The 11,041-nt window shown below is 40.7% G+C and overlaps 1 protein-coding gene across 1 annotated transcript; it reads right to left on the bottom strand.

Annotated features, from left to right (window-relative positions):
• Positions 1 to 64: 64 nt before the first annotated feature.
• Positions 65 to 10,725, bottom strand: uba6 (ubiquitin like modifier activating enzyme 6). The gene is made up of 32 exons (XM_056371300.1): positions 10,686 to 10,725; positions 10,083 to 10,175; positions 9,771 to 9,865; positions 9,638 to 9,666; positions 9,383 to 9,477; positions 9,111 to 9,222; positions 8,523 to 8,603; positions 8,256 to 8,378; positions 7,844 to 7,967; positions 7,404 to 7,507; positions 7,217 to 7,279; positions 6,628 to 6,704; positions 6,401 to 6,467; positions 6,144 to 6,287; positions 5,810 to 5,956; positions 5,638 to 5,718; positions 5,446 to 5,523; positions 5,142 to 5,323; positions 4,866 to 4,971; positions 4,688 to 4,777; positions 4,487 to 4,567; positions 4,242 to 4,370; positions 4,075 to 4,126; positions 3,869 to 3,932; positions 3,705 to 3,774; positions 3,550 to 3,621; positions 3,333 to 3,456; positions 2,996 to 3,189; positions 2,741 to 2,868; positions 2,453 to 2,540; positions 2,226 to 2,320; positions 65 to 2,012 (listed from the first exon to the last, which is right to left on the bottom strand). Exons 2-32 carry the CDS (start codon positions 10,121 to 10,123, stop codon positions 1,871 to 1,873), a joined length of 3,078 nt encoding a protein of 1,025 aa, XP_056227275.1. The 5' UTR covers positions 10,124 to 10,175; positions 10,686 to 10,725; the 3' UTR covers positions 65 to 1,870.
• Positions 10,726 to 11,041: the final 316 nt, after the last annotated feature.

The following is an 11,041-nucleotide window of genomic DNA, read 5'->3' as shown; positions in this document are numbered from 1 at the left end:
CCTGTTGATCGACTAATCATTTCAGCTCTACTGTGATGTATTTAAAACAAACACTCAGAGCAGCTTTAGTCTTGAGGACATCCTGAAGTCTCACATTTTATTGGACCATTGGTTGAGTTGTCTGTCACAAGAACATACATCATTATCATTGTCACTCATTAACACTGTTTTGTTTTACATTTATGACATTCACTGCACAAGAAGTGTCGTCAATATGATAGACATTTTCTGTGCAAAGCGAAAAATTCACCACCTCTGGCAATGGCCAGAGAAATGAATGTGGTCGAGGAATCAGTTTGTGTGAGTTTAGTCTTAATTGTTTTGAAGATGATAACCTGTTAGTGGGCTCTGTTCAAGTGGATCTCAATAACTTCAATATAAAAAGTTGGATTTAAGTGATTCAATTCAAAACTACATTGACCTTTTTGCCAATACATGCCAATGAAGACTATTTCACTTTTCACAACCTTCTACTGGAACTAAATAGAAGGGCGATTCACACCCCTGGATAAACACTTTTAGGATGACATGTTCAGTGTTGATTAACAATTACCCAGTGCACCATGACTCAACAGAGCTCAACACAGGCTCAGTTTGACACAAAAAAAGTGACAAATGAGTAACAAATAAATACACGCCATGGACACACATCCATAAACAAATTAAAGAAATAAATCATGAACAGCAAAGATTTTTTCTTTTAAAAAAAACAAGGTGTTTTAAGTGTAGGAGTGTAATTCCAGGTGTTGGAACAGTTGTTTCATGTCTGTGTGTGAAATAGCCATTGAACTCACACCATTACTTAATCTAATAAAGAACATTCTGTTTGCCCAAATGTGTTAACTGATGTCAGTGCCGTCATTACCTAAATATTAAATGAGATAGGTAAGACTAGCAGCTACAACTAATAGGTGGTTTTACCCATATTTTTAACCTCACCACACATCAGCTGCGTCATTTGAGTCAAATGACCGGGAAGCAATGCGATAAAAGTGCTGCTTTTTATGAAGCGTTGATGCTCGTCAATAGGACAGTGAACTATCCCAAAGAGTTGACATCAACCCTGTGATGAAGCACATCAAGACGCAGTGGTGTGTGATGTCCTTTAATGTTTGGGTAAAACCCATACCCCGTGATATAAATGTGTTTTCATGAGGCAGTCAAAGTGATGACAGAAACAGAACAATCATCTGCAGACACAATGATAATCAGTATCTTTGGTGATTTCGCCGTTGTCCACTGACCTGTTGCACCTTTAAATTTATCAACAAATATTGGCTTGACTTGTTGCTATGAGGGGAGACGACCAACTACCGGCAAATTCTGTGGCTGCCAATATTTTCAAAACCAATGAGAGGACTCTGAGGAAGAAGATGTGATGTCTACACACTACAAATCCACTTCACTGCTCCAACAGTCCTGGCAGATTTAAAACAGACATTAGACTAATGGGGCTGTATGTCAGGATTATGCAGGTTTCTGTAAACATTGTTTTTAGTCAGACTCACTGCCACAAACAGAAAAAGGTTATTAATCAATTAAGGCATCGACACAGGTGGAGCTGTGCGTTTCACCAGAGTAGAAAACAGAACAGAGAAAATATATGTACACAGGTACAGTTAAGTGCTACTCAAGCAGCCTCGTGTTCCACTGGCTAGATCTGAGGCAAGAAAAACTGGGACCAGGACTGGCTTTTTCTTGCTCCATGAAGTACAGGGGGGGGGCTTGTGCTGGGGCCAGGAGCTTTGCCCATGTCAGGTAACATGCTGAGGGAAAACTCTTGGCCCTGGCCCAGGCTATTGGGGTACAGTAATTTACATGAAAGGGAAGTAAGGACACAAGAGGTTTGAGGACGAGATTTAGAAAGGTGTCAGGGCGTCTCTCCATCGCGGGTGAAGAAGTACCTGACAGGAGGACCAGGGAGGTCCTCGTCCCCATCTGCCTCCGGAGCAAATGACACGGTGAGATCGACGTAGCGGCGGTCCACTGATGGCTTGATCAGCTTCTGCATCCTACAGAGAGAGAAAGAGAGAGTTTAGTGCATCTGTTCAGTGTAGACAGCAGATGAATCATTTCAAAAATAATTTCCAGTTGGTTCAAAAAAGCAGAAAAACAAGATTTGACAGATTTGAGATGCTTCACCAAAACCTTTGGTCCAGCAAAGTTAAAAATATAAAGAAAGGAAATCAGGAAAAAGGTCATCTGTTATTACGCAAAGCACTCACGTTAATTTAAGTCTCTTTGAATGTCCAGGCATCACAGGTACATAGAGCATCTTCACACCATGGACAACCATAGTAGGTTCAATTCCATACTTTTCCTGACATAAAAATCATCAACATGTTATTTGACAAAGATTCTGTCAAAAACCTAAAAGAAAATACAACAATGTGGTAACTGCATCTGCATTGCTATTACAACAACACAGTACAATATGATTCATGTTTCTCACCCTCACTGCATTCATCAAGTCAGAGAGGGTGAAGTCCTCATGGCCATAAATAGTCCAACAGTCCCAGATGGAGAAGTAGATGTTGTCCCTGGTTAAAATGTCAAAGAACTGTCACTACTTTGCATTGTAGTAATAACAAAACAAGATGCTCTTGGTGCCATCTTGCTACGGATGCTTTCTGTTTGATCCTGCAATGCTGCAATAATAGTAAAGTGTGGTGTTTAAAGGTGTTTTCTCACCTTTAGGTAGCGTGAGAGACAGTGAGACTAAGTGTACATACGCCCCTACCTGATGAGTGTCTGTTTAACTGGAGCAGGCTCAGTGAGCACCATGACAGGGAGGGCCAAGTTAAAGAAGCAGTTTTTGAAAGATTCAAACTCGTAGCCTCCAACCACCTTGATCAACTCGATGGCCACCTGAGTACATCAAAGTAATAACACAAAAAGTCTGAACGAATACTCACTGAATTATCGGGTCCTAATTCTGAATACAAAGCCGTTCTTAAAATCAAGGTGGAAATCGACATTGAGTGATTATTCTCACCAGTCCAGCCACAGCAGCTGTTGCCGTGGCAATAGCAGGGATGATCTTGCCAGCGATGCGTTTGGTCTTGAGTCTATCAGCTGGCTCGATGGAGTACATCCTCGCTCTGAGAGCAGATGCTGATGCGACAAAGTCCATGTGGCCGTTGCTGTCATCGTCCTTTTCAAACTGCAGTGGACTCATCTGTAAGCTCTCTACAGAGAGCATGTGAAAGCACAGACATTATCACCCAGTTGTTACCACAGGATATAATAATAATTTTACAATCGAGTACAGCTACATATTCAGCTTTGAATTATAGCGGACATCTTGAGTGTTTTTTCCTTTGTTTGTGCACCTGGTGTGACGCAGTCTGCAACAATGGCCTGCTCCAGCTGTGTGATGGCTTCCCTCTCCTCTTCACTGCTTTGTGGCATCTTCATCTGATCAGGCTTCTTTACTGTTTCATCCGTCTCTATACACTGGAACAGGGACAGATCCACAATAATGAACAAGATTAGGATTTTTTTTTCCTACACACTCAAATCACAGAGCAGATCAATGGAGAAGCTTACTTTCTCTGAGGGCCTGTACTCAGGAATCTTGACATCTGAGAGAATCCTGGTCACCACCTCCTCGGAGACATCCTGATAGATGGAAAAGTTTAGTCAGTCGGTGTGTAAGTGTGTGTGTGTTTGAAAGAATGTATGCTTGAGCGTACTTGTCCTACCTTTTCTGAGTAAGGGATGTTATAAATCCCTGCGAAAAGCCGGGCAGTGCTGACAATGAAAGTGAAGTGCCTGATGGGAATAGAGGAAGGTTTGACAAGCTTATATGTGACACATACAATACAAGAAAGGCTTCAACTGTAATATAAATGAATGCAGCACTCACAAAGAGTCTTTCAAGTCAAAATCAATAGGTGCTGGAGGTCTTTTTGGGGACTGCCAAAACAAACCTAAAGATGAGAATAAAGTTTTCATTATACATCTTGATTTGATGTATTTTATATTGTCATGCAATATATTGTTTTGCATATTAGATTACTGTGAAATAAGCTGGTAACTTTATAGGTACATATGTGTTAAATAAAAACTTACTTCCATCCTTTAACCTTGTGTCCAGGGGGAAAGAGTGCAACAGTTGTAGGGCCTACATAAAGAGAACATCATTCAAACTATGCATATCATAACATATACATATCGTACCACCCACATACATAAAGTGTCTTAGTTATGAATATGAATTTCAGGTTGAGATCAATTACCTTTCTCTTGAAATACTTTTCAAATTTCAGACGGGCAACAGTGATGCATTGTTCCCACTGGCTAGGCCGTCTGCTTAGCAGCTTAATAACCTGAAATGACCCCTCCAGACTTTCCCCTCTCTGCATCCTCTACAAACATAAACACAGGATCATTCAAAACTGTGTTTTATTCAATGAGGTATTACATTACTGGTGTATATTAAGGCAAATGCGATGTTAAGTAATGAAAAAAACACAAGTCTTACCTGTAGCACCACTTCAGCCGAGGAGTGGGTCTGCCAGAAAGAGGTGTACACGGAGGGCTTGTGGACAAATGCATTCTCAAACTACATAAACCGGAGGAAAAAAGTCAAAATTAGGACAGGTACACTGATAGATACTTTCTAAAATAAAAATGATCATCACTTGAAAAATGAAAGAGGAATTCTGTCAGACTTCAGGCAGACCTTGTCTCTGGCCCACTGGATGGTGTGCTCTATGACAGAAGGGAAAGACTTGAGAGTGCAGAATGGGATTTCCTCCTCTGGGGGGTCTCTCTGGAAAGCCAAGGGAAAGATGCATGTAGAAGCACTGTACTTACAGTAAAGTCTGTGCCTATGAATCATATGTCTCACACACACTCACATGGCTATTGTAGGACTCTGTCAAATTTGGCACAATGATTTCTGTGTGTCCTTTAGTTCCCATAGTGCCAGAGTCCAGGAGCGGTCTCTGATTGGATACACAGCGACTGAAAATACATGCAGAAACACAATCAGGACTTGGCCAAACATATGTTCCTAACTCCTAGATTTATGTCATAAGCATACCCAAATCAAAAACACTGCTCACAGAAAATTACTAAAATGATTTGAATGCTTTAAAAAGTATTGATTGTACCACTTTCATATTTGCACCAACCTGTCTACATATCTCCGGGCTTCCACGTTGTCCAGCGCAGTGACCACGAGGTTCAGGCGGGAGTAGAAGGAGTCACTGTAGATGCTCTCAGTAGCCGGACACACCTTGTTGAGGTGAGCATCCACATGCAGGTCTGGGTTGATATCGTGAGTGGCTTCCGCTGCTGTGGTACTCTTCGGTTTCTGGGACAGAGACAAAAAAAAAAAAAAAAAAAAGGGTATGAATGATATGGTTGGTGTACCGATTGTGATTCAAGTTATTCAATACTGAGTGTAACTGGAAAAGGAAGAGGATGTGTATTCACCTGTATGTGATGTGGTCTGAAGAGAAACTGCCTGTTGAGGTTTGACTTTTCTATAAGATCTGGGTCTGTGATGCACACCTGAGGGAAGACAGATGCAGCATAATTAAGTTTCAGTAAATTCGTATCATTGAGAGATGAAATTTATTGAAATACATTAAGGTGAGAGAAAACAAGGAAGGAAGGAATGTCCACCTCCCCTGAGCTCTTGGCCAATCCAACCCCGAGTAGGGCAAAGTTTTTAAGCATCTCGCAGCCTATGGCACCACAGCCGACCTGGAAGAGAAGATCTTGTATGGTTTACTCAGACATAAACCCTAAAATAATTCAATGCAAAAAGATACCTTCAAATGATGAAAAACCTTACCATGAAGACCCTGAGCTTGTGTAGTTCAAGACACATTGATTCACCGATGCAGGCTCGTAATCCATCATACCGATCGCCCCTGGGGAAAAACTCCTCTGCAGAAAGTGACTGAAGGGGCCTGACAACTTCAATGGCATCAAGGTAAAACTAAAGACATAACAAACAGAGGAGATGAAGTTAAGGGAAAATTTCTAAAAAATGTAAAAACTATTAAGGTTAATGGCTTTCCATAGCTGTGCTGTAATGGAAAAGGGGTAGACTGAGCTATTGAACTATCAATAAGCAGAATTTTGATTCTGAAAAGGAGGTCAACAGTTCAAATATAGTAACCTACCCATTGCTGGAGTGGTGCAAACTTCCCTGTGATGGCTTTAAGAGCTTCCTGGCTAGCTAGGCCTCCTACAGCTGCTATTAATGGAGGAAGAGTTCCCATCGCTGTCCTTGAAAGACAACGCACCAACTCTGCATTCACAGGAGCCTGGGAGGAGAGAGGGAGAGAGGAAGAAGGAAAAATACAGAGATGTTATGAGGATGTGTATGCATCTCTGCAGATCCAAGAGAATGAAAAGCTTTAAAAAAAAAAAGACTCACTTTGTTCCTTAGAGTAGCATTCACTTCCTCAGTTAGCTTCAGTAAAACCTCAGCATCCTGTAAACACCTGAAGGCATCAAAGTAAAACTGCTCACAACTGAACATGTCACATTTGAACAACCTCATGCACCGAAAACCACAGCCAGGATATGATATTATATATTTGGTAGATGGTAAAGCAGCAGATTGGACCTCGACAGTGAGCAGCAGAGAAATATGGTATTTACCCAATGTTGGGAAGTCTACTGTGTTGCTCCTGGAAGGTGTCCAGCGCCAACATGGCTGCGTGGATCTGTGGTGGAGCCTGATGGGTAGATTTAATAAAAGTATTGTGAGGAAATAGGTGCCTTACCAAAAATTCTGAAGGCATTTGTGAATTGGAGTCTGTAGCACACAGCAAGGTTAACATAGTAAAACTTTGTGTCAGTGAAACCAGATAAAGATTACAAAGATTACTAACATTAGCAATCCTGGATAAAATTGTTTTCCAAAAGCTCTGTTAACCCAAAAATACAGACAGAAGTTGAATAAACTAAGAAGCCAGGTGATGCTCCACATGTGCATATGTGCTTATTTTATTTTTCTTATATAATGTGATGTTAGTGTTTTAGGCCATGTTGAAATCCTGAAGGTATGATGCTCCATTTATTCCTTAGAGCTAACTGGTTAGTAGTGTTGGTCCAGTCCAAACTTAACCTGTCCCGGAGGTAGGTTATGCTGCATAGTTTATGCTTTTTGGTGATGTACCTTGGTAAGGTCAGTCAGCTTTAATCTCACTTTGTGATTTTGTACTCAGGAATAGCTTTAAACACTCACCTCTGGTTTACTGAAGTCTGGGGTCAGGAGTTGAGGATCACACAACTGTTTCTCTATTGTCTCCTGAAATACATAAATGCATAAATGCAAGGGCACACACACGAACACTTTATTTATTCAGAAAAGTATGTTTGATTTTAGCTTGTACTGTGATATCTGTGGTTGATATGACAACTAGTTAACTTACAAATTTGTATGTCTTAGGGGTTTTCACCAGGACAAAGAAACCTCCATGTGCATGTGGTTGTAGATGGGATGTATCTCCTATTGCAAAACTGTGAGGGGAGAGGACTAACACCACACAGATTCAAACAAAACACACATATACAAACAAAAGAAAAGGACAAACATGGCTTAGATTAGATTTCTACACTATTACATCTTATACAGAAAACATCTCACCAAATGTGATCTTGGAATAATTCAAAACATGAAAAAAGTAAAATGTTATGAAAAACACAGTATTTGTTTTACTTGATATAAATATTAACCACAACCATATTATAAATGCTATTTATTTTTCTGATGTGTTGGGTATTGTTTTAAGGTGTTATACAATTATAATATAAACTTACAGTAAAAGCTCTGTAAAAACATTTAATGTACTGAAACCATTATCTGCAATACCTGACACCTGTCGTGCAGTGCCATTGAGTTCCACCATGCCATTGACCTCTCTGAAGACAACACTCTGGCCTGTCTGGAGGCCGTGGGGTTGGTTGTCCATGCAGGTTACCACCCCAGGACTGTCCTGGAGGGGCAAAAGTCAAAGGAGTATTCGCTAAATGTTTAGAGTAGACACACAGTCCTTGTGGACTCTGTTTCCAAAGGACAAGAAGAAAACTGCAATTTCAAGATAGTGAAACATCTGGCAAATCCACCTCACTCTTTCAAGAAATGTAGCTCAATATTAGTAAGAAATCGTGGTGACCAAACTTAAACAGAAAATCAGATAAATATTTAGGATGAGTGTGAAATTCCTAAAAGTAAAGTTGGAATTGTTATTTTTGGGCACAGGTTATGGGACATAGAAGACTACCTGTGTGATACTTTGGATGAAAATCTCCTTGGGCTCTTCTCCTGTGGGATCGGACACCTCGAATTCCTCTCCAAAATCGCAGAACACTCGCACACAGATGCCATATGTGTCACAGCCAATGAACTGGCAAGGACAAAAGGCAACACAGTTTGGTTAATATACAGGCAAAAGGTATGGTTAATATTTGACTGTTTGTGTGTTCAACATGTACAACACTTGATGTAGCTCTGTAATGCATAATAACCACAATAGGGACAGTAGACTTACTCTGATGGGAGGTTGTTGTGAGTGGCAAAACTCATTTACTCTTTTCTGTAGACTCAACCTGGCTTCAGTCAGAATCACACACTGCAGGAGAGAGCAGACAGTTAGACAGTAAATGTTACTGCAGCCGGACAAGAAAACAATGCAGCTGTGAATTAAGGTTATGTGCAATCTACAAGAAAATGACAACGATGACCATTTCATAAACAGGTAATGCAGACAGGCCATGCCTGAAAGTTTCATCAAATGCTAAAATGGTTTGAGTTATGACCCCTCATATTTTTTTAACCTTTAACTGCAGCATTCCCATCACGTGAGACAAAAGTAGTGTTGTCTCATTTTACCCATACCCATAGCTTTGACATGGCTTATAATGCAAAAGCGGTTTGAGAAACTTTTATTAACATTTTTAAACTTTTTCACCACAACATTTTGTCTCTGTTGGAAAGAAATTATATGTCTTCAGGGGTTGGATGTTTTATAGTCACCAGGGCAGCTGTAGGAAAACAATTTTACTGAGTGACTAAGAGGAACTCTTTCAAAATTTCCCAGAAGCCACAGGTTGGTCATGACAATGAAGCAATGCTTTACCTGATACTTGCTGAGAAAACTGAGATCAGTGTTGTCATCCAGAGCACATGAAGACAAGCCAACATGAACGTAAGGGTTCAACTCTGCTACCCGAGGACACACCGCCTCCACCCTGAGGATGGATGAGAATGTGTAAGATACAGACAAAGCAACAGAGATAGAACAGAAGAAGATGTGTGAACATTAGGGACAAAGTGTGACTGTGTGACATTTCATGGTCTGAGTTACATAAGAGGTTAAGAGGAAGAGTCCAGCTTTGTGGTGTATATTACCTCTTTCTCTGGCTCAACACATCCTCTTTGCGGATAAAGAAGTTGGAGCCCAGATCCCAGGTTTCACATTGCTTTGTGTCATGAAGGGTGACTGCCTGTACACACAGAGCACACATGTACACAGAGACTGTAGTTAAGACATTGGGAAGACCAATTTCCAAGATGCAACTGATTAAATTATATACTTATTTATTTATTTATTTTTATATACTGCCATGGGGCTAGACAACCATAATATTTAGTGAGAGTGCGTACCTTTACACCGGCCAGGACAATATTCTTTGCTGTGAAACCAGAGGTCAAGTTGCTTAGTCTCAAATCACAGTTGGCAGTGCAGAATATATGAATGCTATGGAACTAAATATCTTACAGTGCTGCGTTAGCTTACCTATCTCTATTCCCAGTCCTCCCATTCCACTAAGAAAGACTGATGACTGGGCCATCTGGTGCATAGCACTATCTCCCAGCACATATCGCTGGCGGCTGGAAAGACAGAAAGGGAAGAAGGGCATATCAGTGAGGGAATGTACTTGAGACAGACCAGGAAGGAAAGTGACGAGCACCGAGTGCGATACCTGCATTGACATCAGTATAAAGCACAGCACTGTCATTTCCTTTCTTGACTGCTGCGTAACGCGATTTGTGGTTTCAGGTGAATTAATAAGAGAGTACCTAAAAGAGCTGAAAAAGGTAGACTTGCCTGTAAAGAGAGTCGTCAATCTCCATCGAGTCTGCAGCCATGCTGGGAGGGGAGGAGGGGGGAATTCAACTGTCTGTGAGATAACGACTATACCTATTGGACACATAAAAACACAGACAATGATTACAGAGGATAAAAAACTTTTTGGGTGTTAGTTAATGATCTAAACCAACGCCCTGTTATAGGTTAGCTAAGTGGCTAACTAAATGTAAATGCCAGCTAACTGTAGTTGCCGGTGGCAGTGTTGCTGACCGGACAACTGTCAGCCGCGCTACAACGTAGAGACTGACTTGAACTAACAAAGCGACGTCTTATAACAGTCAAAGATTACAGCTGTTAGCTCCCACAGTAACGCTGGTTGTTTTATGAACCTGCTGAGGAAACCGTAGCCGCTACAGCTAGCTAGCTACTGAGTGCCACTGCAGCCGGGTGCCGGTGGCGAGGACACTTGTCATAAACTCGTTAAAAGTGATGACACACGCGTTAGGTTAAAAATAACTCCGCAGAGTAGACATCTGTTTTTAGGTATTATCATTGTACCTAGCAATATAGAAAAAGGTTGTTAATATTGTTAAAATTAGACAAATAATCATACGCAGCTACCTGTCAGTATGCGCGAAGAGCTAAAGCGAATGAATGGCTGTGACTGGTTAAAAACTTGGATTGATTCCGGGTTACCACAGTCACATGACCGAGGTCATCCAATAGATTCATAGTGCTTTACACAGGACTGCATTTGTGATTATTATTTATTTCTGTTTATTTTGAAAGTTGTGTGGTCACACAGTTATGCAGTGAATTAAAGGATTTCCACTGGGACAGTTTTATTTATTACATTGCAGAATTTAAACCATTTTCACAAGTTCATGTATCTGCCCCATACAGAAATACCCTGTTGAGGCTCCTTATTATGATCACCCAGCTTAAACCCAGGTTTTCCTAAAAAAAAAACATTTAAA

Source organism: Seriola aureovittata, chromosome 3, assembly GCF_021018895.1.
Source record: "Seriola aureovittata isolate HTS-2021-v1 ecotype China chromosome 3, ASM2101889v1, whole genome shotgun sequence".
Lineage (NCBI taxonomy): Eukaryota > Metazoa > Chordata > Actinopteri > Carangiformes > Carangidae > Seriola > Seriola aureovittata.
The sequence above is the reverse complement of the archived record's forward strand: the minus strand, read 5'-3'. Positions and strand labels throughout refer to the sequence as shown.

Excerpts from the sequence above, each read along its gene's own strand:
- uba6 (XM_056371300.1), bottom strand. The coding sequence starts at position 10,123 with ATGGCTGCAGACTCGATGGAGATTGACGACTCTCTTTACAG. Across the intron at positions 4,778-4,865 it reads CAGAGTCCTACAATAGCCAT|AGAGACCCCCCAGAGGAGGA; the intron begins GTGAGTGTGTGT and ends TTGGCTTTCCAG. Across the intron at positions 4,371-4,486 it reads CGGCTGAAGTGGTGCTACAG|AGGATGCAGAGAGGGGAAAG; the intron begins GTAAGACTTGTG and ends TTATGTTTGTAG.